At 33.3% G+C, this 19274-nt stretch overlaps 3 protein-coding genes across 8 annotated transcripts; 2 read left to right on the top strand and 1 right to left on the bottom strand.

Moving 5' to 3' along the window:
• Positions 1-1519: 1519 nt before the first annotated feature.
• LOC102616402 (G-type lectin S-receptor-like serine/threonine-protein kinase At5g24080) lies at positions 1520-3481 on the bottom strand. Of its 2 annotated transcripts, XM_006481090.4 has the most exons (3): positions 2875-3481; positions 2571-2778; positions 1520-2486 (listed from the first exon to the last, which is right to left on the bottom strand). In XM_006481090.4, the coding sequence occupies exons 1-3, from the start codon at positions 3304-3306 to the stop codon at positions 1789-1791; spliced, it is 1338 nt and encodes a 445-aa protein (XP_006481153.1). In that variant the 5' UTR covers positions 3307-3481; the 3' UTR covers positions 1520-1788. The 2 variants fall into 2 exon arrangements, with proteins under 2 accessions (XP_006481153.1, XP_006481152.1); XM_006481089.4 differs by having other exon boundaries at positions 1521-2778.
• A 2667-nt stretch (positions 3482-6148) lies between these two features.
• Positions 6149-9861, top strand: LOC102615514 (uncharacterized). Of its 5 annotated transcripts, XM_006481086.4 has the most exons (5): positions 6152-6541; positions 6745-7320; positions 7703-8047; positions 8259-8557; positions 9620-9861. In XM_006481086.4, exons 1-4 carry the CDS (start codon positions 6359-6361, stop codon positions 8532-8534), a joined length of 1380 nt encoding a protein of 459 aa, XP_006481149.1. In that variant the 5' UTR covers positions 6152-6358; the 3' UTR covers positions 8535-8557; positions 9620-9861. The 5 variants fall into 5 exon arrangements, 4 of the variants coding, with proteins under 4 accessions (XP_006481149.1, XP_006481148.1, XP_006481151.1 ...); XR_008055862.1 differs by lacking the exon at positions 9620-9861 and having other exon boundaries at positions 6149-6541; positions 7703-8166; positions 8259-8401; XM_006481085.4 differs by lacking the exon at positions 9620-9861 and having other exon boundaries at positions 6153-6541; positions 8259-9037.
• A 2766-nt stretch (positions 9862-12627) lies between these two features.
• Positions 12628-16449, top strand: LOC102615236 (alanine--glyoxylate aminotransferase 2 homolog 3, mitochondrial). Its single transcript, XM_006481084.4, has 9 exons — positions 12628-12975; positions 13168-13398; positions 13847-14017; positions 14829-14972; positions 15057-15236; positions 15472-15697; positions 15809-15922; positions 16006-16092; positions 16172-16449. Exons 1-9 carry the CDS (start codon positions 12730-12732, stop codon positions 16213-16215), a joined length of 1443 nt encoding a protein of 480 aa, XP_006481147.1. The 5' UTR covers positions 12628-12729; the 3' UTR covers positions 16216-16449.
• The last annotated feature ends 2825 nt before the right edge of the window (positions 16450-19274 follow it).

Genomic DNA, 19274 nt, shown 5'->3' with positions numbered 1-19274 from the left:
CAATGTGGTTTATTAAAGATTGTAGTTTACGGTCCTTTAGTTTGGCCCTTATTTTTAAGATATTACTCATTAGAAAAGTGAATTTTTCAAATACTACCTATTCTTGTGCATGGTATAATGGTCAACAATATATTGTACAATAATCCCCATGAAAATTGTAAAAGATCAGGATTTTTTTGTCGTTAAAAATTTAAATAGTGATTTGTAGTTGATAAATAAAAGAAATAAAAAAGTTAAATCTTATTCATTCATTTCCAATAAAAAAAAATATATGTTTTAGAGGTTTTTTAAAAGGTTAGGAAGGTAACCTAATCCAATTGCAAGTGCATGTTTCTTCATAGATGGGTTTTAATTGTGCAAGGTTTAGGAGATATGTTATGTGATATATCTCTTAATTAACCAATCATACAATCTTTAAACCAATTGTTATTCGGTTCAATAAGTCGATCGTTTATATAACATCACAAACCTAATAATTAAATCACAGCGGTATGATCATTAATTAGAAATACAAAACTCTGTTATTGCGTTCTTTGAATCTATATTGCCCAAATCATTGTACCTAATAATGAAGCTCACTACTCATTTTCTTTCTTTCTCAGTGTGATTTAGAAACATTGAAAAAAAAACGGGCTTCTTATTGAAACGGCAGCCCATAGAACAAAGGGTTCACTTGTTCCATGTGAAGCGAGAAAGCTAACTGTCAGAGGCCCATTGCCATCCCGCTCAACTAAGTCTCAGCATAGAAAATACATTTTTCCCTTTTTGATAAATAAATTAATATATATATATATATATATATATAGTTTTCTGGTCTGGAGTCTTAAAGTACTGAAAAAATTCAGAAAATCTTTAAAACTGTAGAATTTTAAAGGCTTACAACTTTAAGTGTTTAAACCGCACGGTTTATGTATTTTCCGGACATTCCCGCAATTTAAATATCCCGATTGAAACATTTATATATATATAGACATACACATAACCTTCAAAATTATTAAAAATTCTGATTCAGGGACAAATTTTCGTATGATTTTATATCCCCAAGCACCAAGAAAACAAATAAAACAAAGAGTTGTGTTTATTCTTTACTGCTGATGCTTTTGACGATTAAACGCCAGCAATTACTGAAGAGCCGAAAAGAATTGACTCTAACTCTGTGATTGAATGATATTTCTGGCAAATTTTTTACTTTGTTTCTTTGGTTCCTGCTTCTGAGTTCTGAGAATTACTAGTAGTAGTACTTAGTAGACTAATGTAATTATAATTTTTCTTCCCACTTTCACTTTGAGTCCTGTTGTTTCAAGGGTTTTTAAGAGTCCTGCAAAAACATAAAACAAATGAGTTGGCGTGTCCCACATCGCAGAAAAGTTTAATCAAACATCAGTAGTGTATATTGAATGGGCTTTTAATTGGCCGTACGACGAAGCTTGCGCAAGAATTGAACATTGCACGTTTCAATTTTCGTTATCGCCGCTTGGGCGAAACATTGTGCATCTGAGCTCAATCATCTTTATTTTCATTTGACTGAATGCTGCCTGCTCAGATTAAGTTTATTTAAAGTTCGAGTCATGGCTTGAACTAAAAAATTTTTAGAACATAACCATTCAGTCTTGCGAGTATTTGAATTGCATGCACAACTCTTTTTCTTTGAACATGAGCCTGTAAAACCAACCAAAAACTATGGGGTATATTGTCACTATGGACAAGTTTAAAAAAAGAAAAAGAAAAAAAGAATTACTATTTGTTTCCGAATCTGCAAAACCAAAACTCAACAAAATTCACTTGCTGTCAGCTGCTATTGTCACAAGCCAATGACTTCTTTCTTCTCCTTCGTATCAAATAATAAGCAAGGCCACCAAAAACAAGCACAATAATCAAACCATCAACAACTCCCACCAAAATCAAAACCCATTTTTTCAAATTTCTCTTGCCGCGACCTCTCTGTGTCCCCTTTGCAACCTTCACCATATAAATCAACCCACTCCTCTTTTCAACTTGCTTAACGCCCATTACCACTCCATAAACAAAGCACTCTAATTCAGCTGAAGAATAGAGCACACCCACACATTTACAGTCACTTATGCACATGCTTGCACATTCTTCCTTGCTCACATTAACCATTTTGGGACCATCTCTAAGCACACTCCCAACACCCTCTAATTCAAGCATCTCCACCCGGTTTCTCCCACAAAGCCCTACGGCAATTTCGCCGCAGCCGCAATCAGATTTATCTTTTTCTTTCTTTGTTAATAGTCCAATACATGAACAAGAATTAGTGAATGTACATATTTCACAAGGCTTACAGCCCAATGGAAGGTCACATGTTTTGTTAATTGCTTGAAATGATGCCTGAAAATTTCTGTCGTTAGCTGAGTAATGATACAACGCCAAATTGCCTGTTCTGTTCCCCAACGATAAGAACCTCAAGGGTTGCAATCTTTGTGAATAAATTTGAGCAATTTTCTTGCCTTTATCATTGAACAGACCTAGCCCATTTGAACCCAATGCAATGAAAGAGATGTTACGGTTCTTTGAAGGCTTAAATTCCCAGTAAGAATAATTCAACTTACCAGAGTGAAGAAACAGAGCAATCCTGTAACGTTGAATTTCAAATGAGTAAAATTCAGTTGAGTTTCCGGGGAACGAAGTCAAGCGAGTGGCAACATTCAGCCTCTGTCCCCAAAGCATTACATCCGTCGGGAAATTGAAACTCTGCCACTTAACTCTGTTCACGACGTCGACGAGAACTAAATTGCCCGTTCTCAGTATCTGCAATCTCTGCACAAAAAGAGACACATATTTAATCATTTATACAGCTTATTAGCACCTAAAATGAGTTAATCTTGTTCCTTTTTTTTTTTCCTTTTTTATTACCTCGACACCTTGTCGAGAAGTTCCTGACAGCCACCCGACTCGATCATTTGGACCCTTTAGCTGTAAATCTCCATCTTTGGTCAATTCAAGAACACATTTTTCTGACACATAGAATCTTGAATAATGCCCTGAATTCCAAACCTTAACGTCTCCAAGAAGCACTTCCAACGAACATGAAAATTTCCCATTAACAGCTTCAATACTCACTGCAGCTCTAAAATTTGGTGCAATTTGGCCAGTCTCAATCAAAAAAGCTCTCCCAATGAACCCAAGACTATACTCAGCAGGAACAGCAAGCGTTAGCTTATATCCCTTTTGGATATCCGAATTGCAAAACCCATTTGAGAACATAACAAAAACGACAAAACCAAACAAATAGTTTGGTACAAAACTTGGTTGTTTCTGAAAATTGGGTTTGTTTTTGGGTGTCATTAGGTTTTTCTGACTGTAATTGATGGAAGGAAAGTGGAGGAAAAGTTTGACATGAGTGTTACAGAAATGTAGAATATTTTTTGTTTAGTACTTTCCTAATCCCACCCCAACTCTCAAAAAGGCTTTGAGCTTTGATTTTTGTCTCAACAAATGCCATTCATGTAGTGGGGTTACTCATGCTTGTTATCATGTTAATTTTGTTTTGTTTACTAGAATTAGTACAAAAAAGTAACGTACTATAAGCTTATTTTACAGTGTACACAGCCTGTCCATGTGAATGGTGTTTTAGTGGTGCACTACTACACTTTAAATGGGAATAATTTAATTATCCACCAGCAAAAGATGATGATTTTAATTTTTTTAACGTAAAATGTCTTTTGTTAAACTTTTTTTGAAAATATTTGTTAAATGTTTAAAATATTTTTTTAATGAATTTTTTTGAGCAAAAAAAAATTATTCATTAAAAAAGTATTTAATGAATATTACATGTCGATTTGTAAGTCTAAGTTTTAAAAATGTTGTGATTTATGATAGAATATTTACTAATGTAGTGAGTGACTAGTATGTTTTATTTAAAAGATTTTTTTTTTATTTTTTTTTTGTTATAAGAAATAAACTCAATATTTTAATGATCAATCGTCTTTAAATTGATTGCGTAAACAATTCTTTAGAATAATATTTTGATATATTTAATTACGATTGGTTAAATTTAGTGTTAGAACCTATCTCAATTAGATAATTTTTATTTTATTTTGTGGATATTATTTATTTATGGTTTTTTTTTAAGATCACATGAGAGATTTAAAATTAAACTTTTGCTCACATAAAAAAAGAAAATATTTCCTTAAATTTTTCATGAAATTTACAAAGAAAAAGATGTATACACTATCAAGCACACATGTATGTGGTAATCGATTGTATTTTCCTGTGGCCCCCACCAACATCTTCTTTGTTGGGATCAATTGAGTGCTGCTTTTTGCGAGTGGGTAGCAAGCAAGCAGGCGTTCTTTTGAGTGGGATTATGAATGTTTTGCTCCTTGTCTGCCACGTGTATCCTTTTCATAAGACACGTGTAATTCTTGGTATTGCTGACAGTGCTTTACCCTTTGCTGACGCATTATATGCCACGTCAGCACATGAGCTACCATTTTCAATTGTTTTTTTTAAATTATTACTGCACCACCTCTTTTTTATCTTATATTCATCCAACTATTAAAAAATTCTAACATATTCTCTGCACCATTTTTTTTTATTTGTATCAACTAACTATTTTTTAACTAACACTGTTAAATAATTTAAATGAAATGATAATTTTATCCCTAAATAAATTAAAATACCATTTTATTTTACAAAAACTATGAAAAATAAGAAAATTATAATTATAAAATACCCCTAAGTTTAATAAAAAATAAATCCCAAAATTAAAATTTTTATTTTTAATAAAAATCTAAATAAAAATTATAATTATAAAAATAATTACAAAATTTTGGGATTTAATAAAAATCCCCTAAATTATTAAAATTTTGGGATTTATTTTTAATAAATAAATTCAGTTATTTCAATAAAATTTTTCAAAATTATAATTTTTTATAAATAAATTTAGTCATTTTTATTAAAATTTTGCAAAATTATAATTTTTTAATAAAAATAATTATTAAAATTTTACAAAATCTAAATTAAATAAAAATCAGCTGAAATTTTAGGATTTAATAAAAATCTCCTAAATTATTAAAATTTTGGGATTTATTTTTTTAATAAATAAATTCAGTTATTTTAATAAAATTTTACAAAATTATAATTTTTAATAAATAAATTCAGTTATTTTTATTAAAATTTTGCAAAATTAAAATTTTTAATAAAAATAATTATTAAAATTTTGCAAAATCTAAATTAAATAAAAATCAACTGAGCACCTTTGTTTGGGATTTATTTTTTATTAAATTTAGGGGTATTTTTATAATTATAATTTTCTTATTTTTTAAAATTTTTGTAAAATAAAATAGTCTTTTAATTTATTTAGGGGTAAAATTATCATTTCATTTAAATTATTTAACGGTGTTAGTTAAAAAATGATTAATTGATACAAATTAAAAAAAAAAGTGGTACAAAGAGCATGTTAGAATTTTTTAATAGTTGGATAAAGATAAGACAAAAAAAAAAGTGGTGCAGTGATAATTTCTTTTTTTTTTTAATTTTAATTTATTCTAGGCCACGCCTTCGTTATGGTCCTAGACCCAATAATGGAAATGGGCTAAACCGAAAGAAATGTAGGGCACGTTCGGCTACATCGGTCTCGACAATACCATGTTACAAAATTAAATTCAATTTAATTGGGAGGTTTAAACTTGACCAACCGTGATAAATGATAATAATGCACCACAGTTGGCATTGACAACAAAAGTGTTTAGTCATTTATCTTCTCAAACCATCTGTAGAAATAATCGATTGACATGAAATTTTGAAAACAAATCAAAGATTTGGTGTTGAATCACACAGCTCACCTTTTACATAAACAATTTTATAGTGCCCACAACCGAAAGCTCATTCACTGTATTATTGTGTTAATTGGGAGAGAAATACAAAGTTCATAAATTATTTCTCTTTCATGATATAGAGATAGGTTTTGAAATTGGAGCTTTACTATATCAGTCTCACCTTTGAGTTTTTTTTTTTAAAGATCTTCTATCACTTTTTTCATCCTATTTTCTCCAAAATACATAAATAAATAAATAAGATTGGTGTTTAACGCTGAGCCGTTAAGGTAAGAAGCCCAACAATCGAAAAATAAAATCAGCTGGGCCTAAGGATGGTCCAAAATCTGAAATGAATAAAGTCTCCGACCTTTGACTTCAAAAGGCGGTGTCGTTTTAATTCAATCACTTCATCATTGTCTGTCCCTTCGGCTTCCCCAGGCCTCGCTGAGCTGAAACGACGAGCTTCAAATTCAATGCAGTAACCATAGCTTGACGAACGAGCGTTCACTTAACTCTTCCTCGTAACCGAAACCCTATCAATTATCTAGTTAACCGTAAACCATTTTAATCACATAAAAATGTTCTTGCACGGTACAACTGAAGCCAATCTCTGCCGCTTATCATTGATATTGGCCAAGCGTGTTTCCCGCCATAATCATCTTCGGTTTCTTTCTCTGGCAGTTATGAGCACCGGCCAAAACGGAAAAGTGGAAACCACCCCAAGTGGCAGCAACGCGTCAGCTCGTTTGCTTTCTGATTCTGTGTGTTTTTCTTTCTATCCAGTTCTTCCAGTTTTTTTTTCCCACATTTAGGGTTTGTTTGGCATTTATACGTCGTCGTTTTTAATCTACTAACTAACTGTTATAATATAGGACTACTATTGTAGTGTGTAACTATTATGATTCTGCTTAGATTCTAGCTGTGGTTCAGTTTGAATGAATAATTTCCTGTCAATGCTTTTTAGCAGCATGTGGATGGTAATGGACTATCTGGCAATGAATTTTACAGCAGTAGAGGTAAAAATGGCCGTAATAGAAGTCGGATGTCGAAGTGGAAAGTGCACCAATCTGCTTCCCCTTCCTTTTCCAATGAGGATTTTCCCCCTCTGGATGTGAATCTTGTTTCTAGTTCTAAGGGTGGACACATCGATAAGATGAAAACAAGGATTGATTTGGGACCAGGGCAAAAGACAGACATTATTGTTTCAACGCAGCTTGAGGACTCACCTCCTTCAAATTATGTGAGCCAGCATGACGACTCTTCTCCTTCTGCTCCTTTATGGAACAAGGAGATGAAGCATGCACATGCTAATGCATCGCCATCTAAGCGAAACTACTTCAAACATGAGTCAGATGCCAAGAAGTGGGATTCTTCTCATCGTTTGCACAATGATGGACCATTTGATATCTGCTTGTCGAGGAGGAGAAATTTCAGAATGGAAAAAGAAAATGAGTGCAGACAGATTGTGGATTGGACTAGGGAAGGAATTCTGAGGCCTGGAATGGTTCTTCTGAAACATTACCTTACAATTCGTGAACAGGTGAATCTTGGTGCTTTACCCTCAATGAGACCTTGTACAGTTTTGATAATGTATTGAATTGAATTTCATTGTATCCAGTAACTCAACTCTGTTAGTATGTTATTGGTTCGATCTTTCAATTTTGAAAATCAACCAAATTATATAAATATTGTTTTATCATTGACACTATTATTGCTATTGAATGCAACAAACTAACAGTGTACATTTCTAATGCTAGATACCATTGCCCTTTAATAGTCCTATTTTTTACTGTGTGTGCTAATTTTAGCACTTTGTTTGTGCGCCAAAAGTTTTGCATTTAGTTCTGTGATTTTTTTTTTTTTTTTTTTTTATATTTGCTTCTTGTTATGTGTTAAATCTTTGTCCCAATTGGATGTTACAGATTCTAATAGTGAGAACTTGTCAAGAACTCGGCAATGGCCCTGGTGGGTTTTATCAACCTGGATACAATGATGGAGCAAAACTTCGTTTGCGCATGATGTGCCTGGGGCTTGATTGGGATCCTCAGACAAGAAAATATGGCAAAAAGCGGCAGGTTGACGGTTGTGAGCCGTCTGTTATTCCTTGTGAATTTAAGCAGTTGGTTCAAAGATCAATGTCTGAAGCACATGCGCTTATCAAAATGGATTCCAAAGTAAGCAACGTGGAAGACATACTTCCTGCATTGTCTCCAGACATATGCATTGTTAACTTCTACAATACCAGTGGGCGACTTGGTCTTCACCAGGTCTGTAGCTAACCATATTATGTTCCTCTACGGCTCTATCTGCAATAGTGCAATTTGTTTTTGACTTCTGAACCACTTTAAGAAGATGTAATACAAATGTTTACAGAGTTCGGACTACTGTGAGCACAAGTCTCCCTGCTTCCAATATTTAATGAATGGTGTTTAAACTCAAGATAATTTTTTCTTATCATTTTGACTTCTTCGTATGTAGGACCGTGACGAAAGCAGATACAGTCTCAAGAAGGGGTTACCTGTTGTATCCTTCAGTGTAGGCGACTCAGCAGAATTCCTTTATGGAGATGAGAGGGATGCGAACAAGGCAGAGAAAGTACTACTAGAATCAGGAGATGTACTAATATTTGGTGGGGAGTCTAGACATGTATTTCATGGAGTGTCATCCATCAACCCCAACTCAGCTCCTGGAGCTCTACTAGAAAACACTATGCTTCGTCCTGGCCGCCTAAATCTAACCTTTAGACAATACTGAAAAATCATCTAGCGTCAACACAGGTATAGAATTTCATTTATTTGAATGTACAGCATCAACAAAGTTTAGCCTTCATATTGTTATTTAGTGAATTGTATTTATGATTTGTAACTAGAAATTTCGGGTCCTATGAGAATTTATCACATTGGTTGCTCATCATATTATTTCATCCAATGGAAGAATAGATCCTGTTCTTCTTAACAAAACTGTATTAATGTCACTGATGTCTCCGATGGAAGCTCATTTTGATGGTTAGCTATTTATTTAGCTAGTAGATGCCTACAGCTTGATAATCATGATTATCTTTGCCTTTCTTGACAAGTTAGGCACCAAGATAATCTATGAAAGTCCTAATAATGTCACGTATGAATCGTATCAGTAGAGCTAGATAAGATACTCTCTCACTACAGTACAATTATTGTGTGGTTGGTGTACGCATACACAGCATCATCAAAATTATTATTAATTGCTTGAATAGATTATCTAATCCATCAATTTGCTCACCCTTCTCGTCCATACTTGATTAATTACTCCATTATTGTTCTGTCAATCTTTATCTTAGCTTGTTGCTTTTGTAAAGAGTTTGCAACTCTTATTTGATTAAATTATTGTTGCATATTATTGGAAGCTTGTCCTTCACATGGGCTGCCACAAATATTCATCAACTATTATAGAGAGTTACGAGCGCATGATAGAGACCAAGGAATGTGAAAATCATAGCAGCAAGCATAGTTTGTGACAGTTTGAGTTGCGATTTTTATAACTTATTTAATTGGGTTATTGCTATCAATACACTAAACAATGTCTACATCCTCGATCAGGGTCACTTTTCATTTGATTATTATAGTTCTTGAACAATTTAATTGCTGTTGTGTAGCCAGCACTAAAACAGAGTTTAATAACTCTAACAAGATGGTTAGATTCATTTAGATGAAGCATAGATCCAATATTTTATGCCAGGTTCATTCTCCAAACTTTTGATAAACTTTTTTGGAACGCTCAAGAGCATGATTGCATTGGATGTGTCAAAATTTAATCCGAATGGATAATGTACGCACTATCTAATTTTGGTGCCATTTTTGTAGGTTTCCACTCCAGTAATTTGACAAGGAAATTGAGCAATTGTTGATAGGCCATCAGGGTTGTTTTTTCGGCATAATAATTTAGCTTTTAGGGAGAGGTGACACCAACAAATGAGCAAATATGTGGTGCAAGCTTACATTACTAGCACTAAGGAATTTATGTCTCTTAGCAATTTTTTGAATTATAAGAGATTATTGTTCATGTTACAATTTATATTATATGAAATTATTATTAATATTTATAATCAGACTATTACTTGAATTAATTTACATTAAATTTTACATAATATTACTTAGATTTAATCCTTTCTAATATTCGAAGGATACTCACGCACGTTGTATGAGCGAGTGTTTTTCCATTGGACTAAAGACCCATTGATCTATCTCTTTGCAATTAGGTTAAACCTTTTGTAATATTGATAGCCCGAACTACCATTTGCTTACAAGTGTTAGAACCAGTATTGCCCAAAAGAGAAGGAAAAAAGTTATGCAATATTATCGGAATTATGTCTTCTGGGAAATATTTTAAGCTACCCTATAATTATTATCCAGCAGGGCATTTAGAAGTTAGGGTGACTTTATCGTATGATTGTGTTGGCGAAGTAACAAGTCCATTATTTTTTCAATTATTATCTTTGAGTCATATTTAATTAACATTATCAACTTTGATTTCACTACTAAAAATTTAAGGCTATGTTTGTCATGTAGGATTGGATTGTACTGAATTAGATTACATATGTTGTTGACGTATGTTTGGTAAAATATCGGATTGGAATATGTTAAATTGAATTTAAATGAAGTTATGTAATATTTAAGTTAATATTTGAATTTAAATATCAACTATTTATAGATATTTTTAATAATAAATATTATAATTAATTAAAAACAAAACTAATAAGAAAATTATATATACATTTCAATTAGTTACTGGGTAGTCATAATTATAGTAAATAAATGTAAAATATTTAAATTATAGGTTATTTCATATGAGATATATTATTTCAGTAAATAAAATAAATAAAACTATTCAAGTAATAAATTAATTAATAAATTTTAATTAAATCATTAATAATAAAATATAAATTACTTAATTAATAACAATAAATAAATAAATACTTTTAAGTTATACATTAAAATAGTGTAATAAATTATAAAAGATATCATAAATAGACAAACATTTTTGTTTCTTATTATCCAATCCTAACTAAACCCACATGAAAATTAGAATGACTAGTCCAATGAATTTAAGATTAGAATTTGAATTGAGAATCCATTTGGGAGTGTGGTGAGATAGTTGGGCTGCCAAAGTCCAGCTACTAATATGTTTGGTAACACTTGTAGCTGAATTTTGGTAGTTTAGTAAAATTTTTTTCCCAACTTCTATTCCGCAGCTATACCTTTTACTCCACAGTAGCCGCGGCTTAAAAACTACAGCACTTCGCTCCCAAACACACCCTTAGTCCATTAGTCTAATCCAAAATGAACATGCAAACATGGGATTAATATTTTGTCCCAAAATTTAGTACAATCTTATACTTAATTCTAACTTCTAAACATAAACTAATTCTATGGTATAGTGGTTGCAGCTTTAACACCTCATCAACTCCATATTACAAAATAAAACCTTAGTTTAAATGACAGAAAGATTGTTAAATTGCAGCATGAGAGAGAGAGAGAGAGAGAGAGAGAGAGAGAGAGAGAGCATGATGAGATTCATCTTATTGGTATGTTTTAACATGTAAATTTGATTACATACAACAACAATAGTGCATAGCTGTGAAATAGCCAGTAAAAATATATGCACAAGTACAAAAGGGCGTTTGTGAAAATGAACAAAATTTATATTATTTGCTCTCAGTCCAATAACCAAAAAAAAACTGCAATCAACCGATGGCCACTTTGCCTTGGACAAAATAATTTGACGATGACTCAAACTTTAAATTGAAACCATCCACGAGGGCGGAGGCGTCTTTTTCTTTCTTTTTTTTTTATACTAATTTTCTTTTTCTACTGACCTTGGTGCGTGCCGAATCTTTTTATAAAAAGAAAAAAAAAATAGAAAACGCACCTAATTGTCTTTTTTTTTTTAATTAGTTTAATTTTCTACCTTGGTGCGTGCCGAATCGTCTTATAAAAAGGTGAAATTAGAAAACACGACCATTAGGTGTGTTCCTGCAAACATTGAATCACAGTTTGCACGTGAAATTCGTGTCGCTTGCGCATCCAGTAACAGTAATTTAAACACAGACATTTCAGTCAAAGATAGGGTCCTCGAATCAGATTCTAAGCAATCATTTTTCGTGTATTTATTATTTTGTAACGTGTGTCTCACTAAAATGCACTAATTATCCGTGAATTAAAAGAAAATTAAGCGAAAATAAATGCCTTATATTTACACCTAAGTAGAGATTTTGTTACAGCTCACAAATCATTAAATCACATTATTTCAAATTATAAATATTTTTTTAATTTTTCGTAAAAGGTAGCATTTGCATTACTTTCCTTTTAAATCTTAGCACACCTCAATGATAAGTTTCTAATTTTTTGGACAGCAAAAGGAAAAAAAAAAAATAGATTACTTCATGCAAATCAGTCACAATTAAATAATTTTATTAAAAAATATAATTGTCAAATAGTGCTGCATCATGAAATATATTGAAAAGCCTTGAGTGTTAAAAGAGCACTATCTTTTTTTTTTCCTATTATTTTCTTAATATGCGTAAATAGAACTATTTCATAACCATTTTATGCTCTTTAAATTTTATTAGGATTTGAATAATTGGTGGCATTTAAATGATTTTCTTGCAAACTTTTACCCCCGACTAGGAAAAAAATAGATTACACAATCTCAAATAAGTAATTTTCTAAAATATCATTGGAAATAAATTTTCTGTAATTTTAGAAGATAATTATATTTTGTCGTAATCTCAACAACACGTATGCCAACAAACCAATTAAGCACATGCGATGCGGCACGTCATTGACTCCCCCGCCTATTTAAAAGAATTCCCCCATCTCAGCGTCTCCAGCTCGCACCATAACTAAACCCGCATAAACAACAAGACGCATAATACTGACTCCCGCATTTTCGGAATCTTTTACTGGCAGAGAAAATGCAGAGATTCGCAGCCCGAAGGGTTTTATCGGAAACAAATTCTCTCCGTCTGCCGCAGCGCTGCTTCTTCTCTCAGCTAGCACAGAAGGAAGAATCATCTCTGAACGAACATGAAACTTTTCTCCCGAGAATGCCCCCGTTCGATTATTCTCCCCCTCCCTACGACGGTCCGTCCGCCGATGAGATCCTCGCCAAACGCAAGACTTTTCTCAGCCCTTCATTGTTCCACTTGTACAGCAAACCCGTGAGTCCACGTAATCTTGATTAATAATTGTCCTTTTTGTTTTTTAATATTAAAAGCATGAGTTTAACGTTTTAATTGGATTATGATTAGTAATTATTTAATGATATATTAACGGACGATTGCGTTAAATTTGACGCCGTTAGATCTGAAGCATCTGCGTTCTTGTGTGTGTGTGTGCGTGAGTTGTGGCAGCTGAACGTGGTGGATGGGAAGATGCAGTATTTGTTCGACGAAAACGGCCGTAGATACCTGGACGCCTTCGGAGGGATTGCTACGGTCTGTTGCGGACACTGCCATCCTTATGTGGTCGACTCAATCGTCAACCAAATCAAGCGCATACAACACTCCACTGTGCTTTATCTCAACCATGCAATCGCTGATTTCGCCGAGGCGTTAGCCTCCAAAATGCCTGGCAATCTTAAGGTCCGTCTCTCTCTCTCTCTCTCTCTCTCTCTCTCATCGCTGATCAAATGTTCACGTCTCTTCTATGATTTTTTTTCTTTTATTTTCGTTTTTTTTTGTTTTTTTGTCATCTTACCTGCACGTTAAAGATTACCGCTAATTTCACAGACACGTGTCCCACAGTGAAGCTATGTGGTCCCACCGATGTGTGCCCGCAGTTAATGGTTTATCCTTGCGCTTACATAAGCTTACTTAACTAAGTTACTTCTGCAAGCATCAAGAGCTGTAAAAATATAAAATTTTGTTAATTATCTGATCATATATTTCATTGTTCTAGAGTTTAAAAAAAAAAAAAATTCGCTTCTAAGGAATTTCAAAAGTGGTTCTTGAAATTTTGAAAATGATAGGCATCACTCAGCACATGAAAATTCTAGAAATTTAGAATTCTTGATTTATTGTGTTTATGTAGGTGGTTTTCTTTACAAATTCGGGAACGGAAGCGAATGAGTTGGCGATAATGATGGCAAGATTATATACTGGATGCAATGATATAATATCACTGAGAAACGCCTATCATGGAAACGCAGCTGGAACTATGGGCGCCACTGCTCAGTCCAACTGGAAATTTAACGTTGTTCAGGTACCTTACAAAAATAACTAAAATTCAATAACTAGTCTTTGCCTGTAAAAGTCCGAAATCTTGGGCGCTTAACTTTTACGGATAATCATTATTGAATTGGATGAGGATTAAAATAGTATGTTAGGTAGATGATTATGACCCATTGCCTTGCTTTAATGGGAATGTCTTGCTGCTGGTGAATTATTAGGGATCCTTGCAATTTTTTGGATCCTTGCTATTAGCTTTGGTCTACGATTATTGAAATTTACCAAACTAGGTTCATCAGTTTGGCCACTAGACTCAACTTGCCTAATTTTGAAGCCTAAAATATTAGATAATAATGCTAATAAATCATAATGATGCATGCATGATATCTTATCATAAACAGAAAAATCTTCTGCCTTTACTTTTTCTTGTCAGTTATCACCGATTTGTGTTCACATTGCGATAAGAAGGACATATCACAGCCCATCCTTGGCTACAGACAAGGCCCACATATTTTAATCAGGGCAACCACAATTGAGCATTCTAGGAACAAAATAGTGAAACAAGTGAAGTAAGAGCAACTTTTTGAAGAAAGGCGTATCATGTGTTTGTTCTTATGTATCAATCAACCATGGTGCACACTCATAAGAAAATAGGCAAAATTTAGCTTTGTTATGGAAGTTTGTTTATATAGGACATGTATAACCTGGTAGAAATTTTTTCTATAAATACATCTGTAACTAAAATACGATTATGTAGTGGTCATAGCTCTTTGTACATTTTAATGTGATCGTCATTAACATGAGACGTGATCACCTGCTATTCTCATCTCTGGTTTGGACAACAGACTGGCGTTCATCATGCCTTGAACCCCGACCCATACAGAGGAGTGTTTGGTGCAGATGGCGAAATGTATGCTAAAGATGTTCAAGATCTCATTGACTTTGGAACTTCTGGGCATGTTGCTGGTTTCCTTTCTGAATCTATTCAGGTAATCAACATATAAATTGTTGATTAGAATTAGGAAAATATAGCTATGCATTCTTACAGGGTAAGATGTTTTCACTTTTGACAGGGAGTGGGTGGCATTATAGAGTTGGCCCCAGGTTACCTGCCTGCGGTTTATAAAAGCATTAAGAAAGCGGGAGGCCTTTGTATAGCTGATGAGGTTCAGGCTGGATTTGCCCGAACAGGGAGCCATTTCTGGGGATTTGAGGCCCATGGTGTTGTTCCTGACATTGTGACAATGGCAAAGGTTGGTTTCTCTTATCTTTTTGTCTGAATGTGCCCCGGAAACTTCACTCTCCCTTGCAAAAACCATCATATCACCTAAGTTATGTTTGTAATTTTTAGATTTTGGCTCAAAGTTGAAATTGTAATATACACAGATTATCCATTAACCATTATTAAGCACTATGCCGTTCTGTCTTACCGTGCTACTAGAATCTGTTTCTTATGCATTGAATTATTCTCCTTTATGGTATGATCAGGGCATTGGAAATGGCATCCCCCTTGGTGCAGTAGTAACTACTCCAGAGATTGCAGAGGTCTTGACTCGCCGCAATTACTTCAACACCTTTGGTGGGAATCCTGTATGTACAGCTGCAGGGCACGCTGTTTTGAAAGTGATCCAGAAAGATAAGCTTCAGAATAATGCACATGTTGTCGGATCCTATTTGAAAGAAAAACTAACTGCACTCAAGGATAAATATGGAAGTATGTTTTGTTTGTCACCCTTAATACTTTCCTGCATTCAGCATTCTCTTGTACATTGCAAATTTGCATCTATTTTACTTTATGGCTGCTGATTGTGTTTGGTCTCTGCAGTAATTGGAGATGTGAGGGGAAGGGGATTTTTGCTTGGAGTTGAATTTGTCACTGATCGCCAATTGAAAACACCTGCTAAAACTGAAACTCTGTATATAATGGACAAAATGAAAGGTATGTGCTTTATTCTTCTCTCAGTATTGATCTAGTGATATTGCTTTAAGCTTCTCGCTACAACGAGACCTCTTTTGTTGTAGAAATGGGAGTATTGGTCGGCAAAGGTGGATTCTATGGAAACGTTTTCAGAATTACTCCTCCTCTTTGCTTCACAAAAGAAGATGCTGGTAGGTCTTTTATACCCATTTTGTTGCGTGTATCATTTACTGTACAATGTGAATATATCACGTGTCTTTTTGGTTTCAGATTACCTTGTAGATGTTATGGACTACTCACTGTCGAAGATGTGAAGCCTCCCACGTGTGGATGAAAAAGTGTATCCGATCATTCGCAACTTAGTCTAAATGAAAACTGTATTAGTTAATGTCTGTTGTGAGTGAAGTATTAATACATATAGGCCACTGCTTGAATAATTTGCTGCCATGATACTAAAAAGCGATGAGTCAACAACTCGTTGTCTCTCGCTGTCAAACTCTCTTGGATTTCACTTAAATTAGCTTTGGAACATTATGTCTCTTGAATTAGCGTCCGATCATTCTCTTTTCCTCCTCCCTTGTTGAACTCTATATTTCTTCTACATTTGGTTGAGAATATTGGGATGGAAAGAGAGCACTATGAGATTAGCACATGAAAGCGTATATTCGGAAGTTAATAAAATGGGCAAACTCGCTTTCCTTAAAAGTTTGCGTAAAATGATGTGGTCAAGCTACCTGACCATGAGGGGATTTTTCAGCTCTCAAACTTCTGGCAAGCCTTCCTAAGAAAATCTATCGGATCGAACAAAACTATATACAAAAATATTTTGTGCTGGTAGCCATATGAATGAATATAACATGTAATCCTTTTAATTAAATCCTTTGTGTGTTTTCAAGAGTTCTTTGGAGCCTGAATCTCGACTGCCGGATTCAAAGCCAAAAGGCTACAGCTTTCTAATCTCCAATCATTTAGTTTATTAATTTTATGAACTCTAATCTATAATCACTTGGTTCATTTGTCTTGAAAAGGATTACTATGTCAGACAAATCCTTTCATAAATGTAGGATCGATCGTACTCATCTTTATTTCAACTATAATGAAAAAAGAAGCATAATTTTTATTGTTTAAAAGAAAAATAAAGTAAATCTGTGTAGTTATTGGCAACGATAACGTCCCTCTCATTTAACTCATTCCTTTCCTAAGCCATTAACACTTGAAATTTTTAATCTATAAAGCGATTCTCTTATTTATTATCCTCTTCATAGAATTATCTTTGCTCACGTCAATAAACTATAATATCTAGAGCATAATTTTCCCAAAGGGAATCATGAGGAAAGAAGGTAAATTAGTCAAACATGCATCACATAATTCATATTTTGGCGAGAAAGTTCGTACGGTGAATTTGCTGTCTTGTTTTTACTCAAAGTACTTTTTATTTTCAGTTTGTCACACAATTTGTTGAAAACACTGGGATGGAAATAATTGGCTGCAGATAGTGAAATGCGGCAAAGTTTTTTCAAGAAGTAATTAATTTGTTAACAAAATTGGATTTGCATTTGCCTGTAGGAACTTTTGCAGGATGACTGGGATATTACTGACCGAAAATGTGATTATATGAATGTCAATAATTAGTTTAATATAGTCTATAGAGTACTCCTACTATCAGTTTTTATTGTTAATTGAATCCATTGTTGGGATACGGGGTCTCAGAACATGAATCTATATTTTTTTGCCGTCATTCTAATAGTTTATTTTGCCTTTGGCATTAATATTAAAATGTTACCAGAGGAGGTCAGTGTTTGGTTCATTGGTTGTATGATCGAGTTTAATTTTGAGCTGTTATTAACCGGTGTTTGCGTATGAATTGGTTGAGGAAATTTTTACTCATTTGTGTGAGTGTGTGTGTGTGGTGCACTATTCGGCTTGTTTCAATAGACATTGTTTCAACAGTTTCAATTGATTAGAAAGTTGAAAACTATGGGTGCATTTAATATTGAAATTGATCAGTTGTAATTTAAAAGTTACAGTACTAAAAAATTTAGTAAATGTCAGCTGCTGTAATTTGAAAGATATGTTGATACGATTTTTCGCTTGTATAATAAATATTTTAGTATATTTTTAATAATTTTGTCAAAAATTATTATTTAAAATTTATACTTACAACATACCATTAATTTTTATTTTACAATAATAATTTTTTTTATATAAGAATTATATCTTAAAAGTTATAACATCTTAATTCCAAATAGGACTTATGTTCTGATACCTATCTCGTATTAACTTACGAATGGCTTAAACGGTAAATTACTCCCTTAATTCGGCATCATAAAATCTGTTTAGTTTCAGAATTCTTCACAATGATTTCAAGATGTAGTACAAGCGAAGCAATAAGTGATTGAAAGATTGCAACTGTTACAAGTTTAATACTTGAAAACAAGCCACGATACTTTTTTTTTATTATTACATGAGATTATTGCTCAAATTACAATTCAAATTACAACTCATATTACATGAGAGTATAATTGATATGTACAATCATATATTTATACTAAGTCCTATTGATATGAATGCTGATATGACACTGCTCAGATTTTTAACCCTCTCAAATATTCGAGGGATGTCAAACTCCCATCCTGGGAGAAAGATTGTCTTCACTCGAGCTCAAGGGCTCCAAGGAAGAATATTTAAATTAAACCCCTACAATGCAACTGCGGAGGCTCGAACCCCTTCCCTCACATTTGTGAGGGAGGGGCTCTAGCCACTTGGGCTAAGCCCAAGTGGTTAACAAGCCACGATACTTGACTCGTGGAATCACTAGTTTACAAGCATTACTTTCCCAAGGCAATAGTCTCATTGGTGGCTTTCTTCATACGTGACATGCATGCACAAGTTATATGCTTGGACATATCCAATCAATGTGAAAATATATATTGCGAATTTGTAACATTCTGTGCAATGCTAGCTGAATCTGATGGAAAGCACGTACGTGTCTTAAGGCTTTCAATTGTAGCAACTAACATTTTACTTTTAAGAATCACCAAATTAAACTGGATATGGAAATTACAAGAATCACGCGCCGTTTATAAATAAAATCACAAACGACCTTTTTCGTTTAGGACCTATATGCCGATTAAAATTTAAAATATTATATGTAATATCGTTGAAAAATAGACAACTTATAATGTCTAAGGTAAAATTTTATAATGACTATTTTTAAAAATAAAAAAATAGAAAAGCACGGCTAATAATATTTTTAATTTTTAATTTATCTCAGGGTACGAGTTTTTTAGTTTTAAAAAAGAAAAAAAAATCATTTCGGAACAAATGTGCTATCTTTGATTTTCCTTTGGTTTAGTTAATAGTTTTTCAATTT

This window comes from Citrus sinensis, chromosome 6 (genome assembly GCF_022201045.2).
Source record: "Citrus sinensis cultivar Valencia sweet orange chromosome 6, DVS_A1.0, whole genome shotgun sequence".
Lineage (NCBI taxonomy): Eukaryota > Viridiplantae > Streptophyta > Magnoliopsida > Sapindales > Rutaceae > Citrus > Citrus sinensis.
Note: the sequence above shows the minus strand (reverse complement) of the source record. Positions and strands in the feature narration are given on the sequence as shown.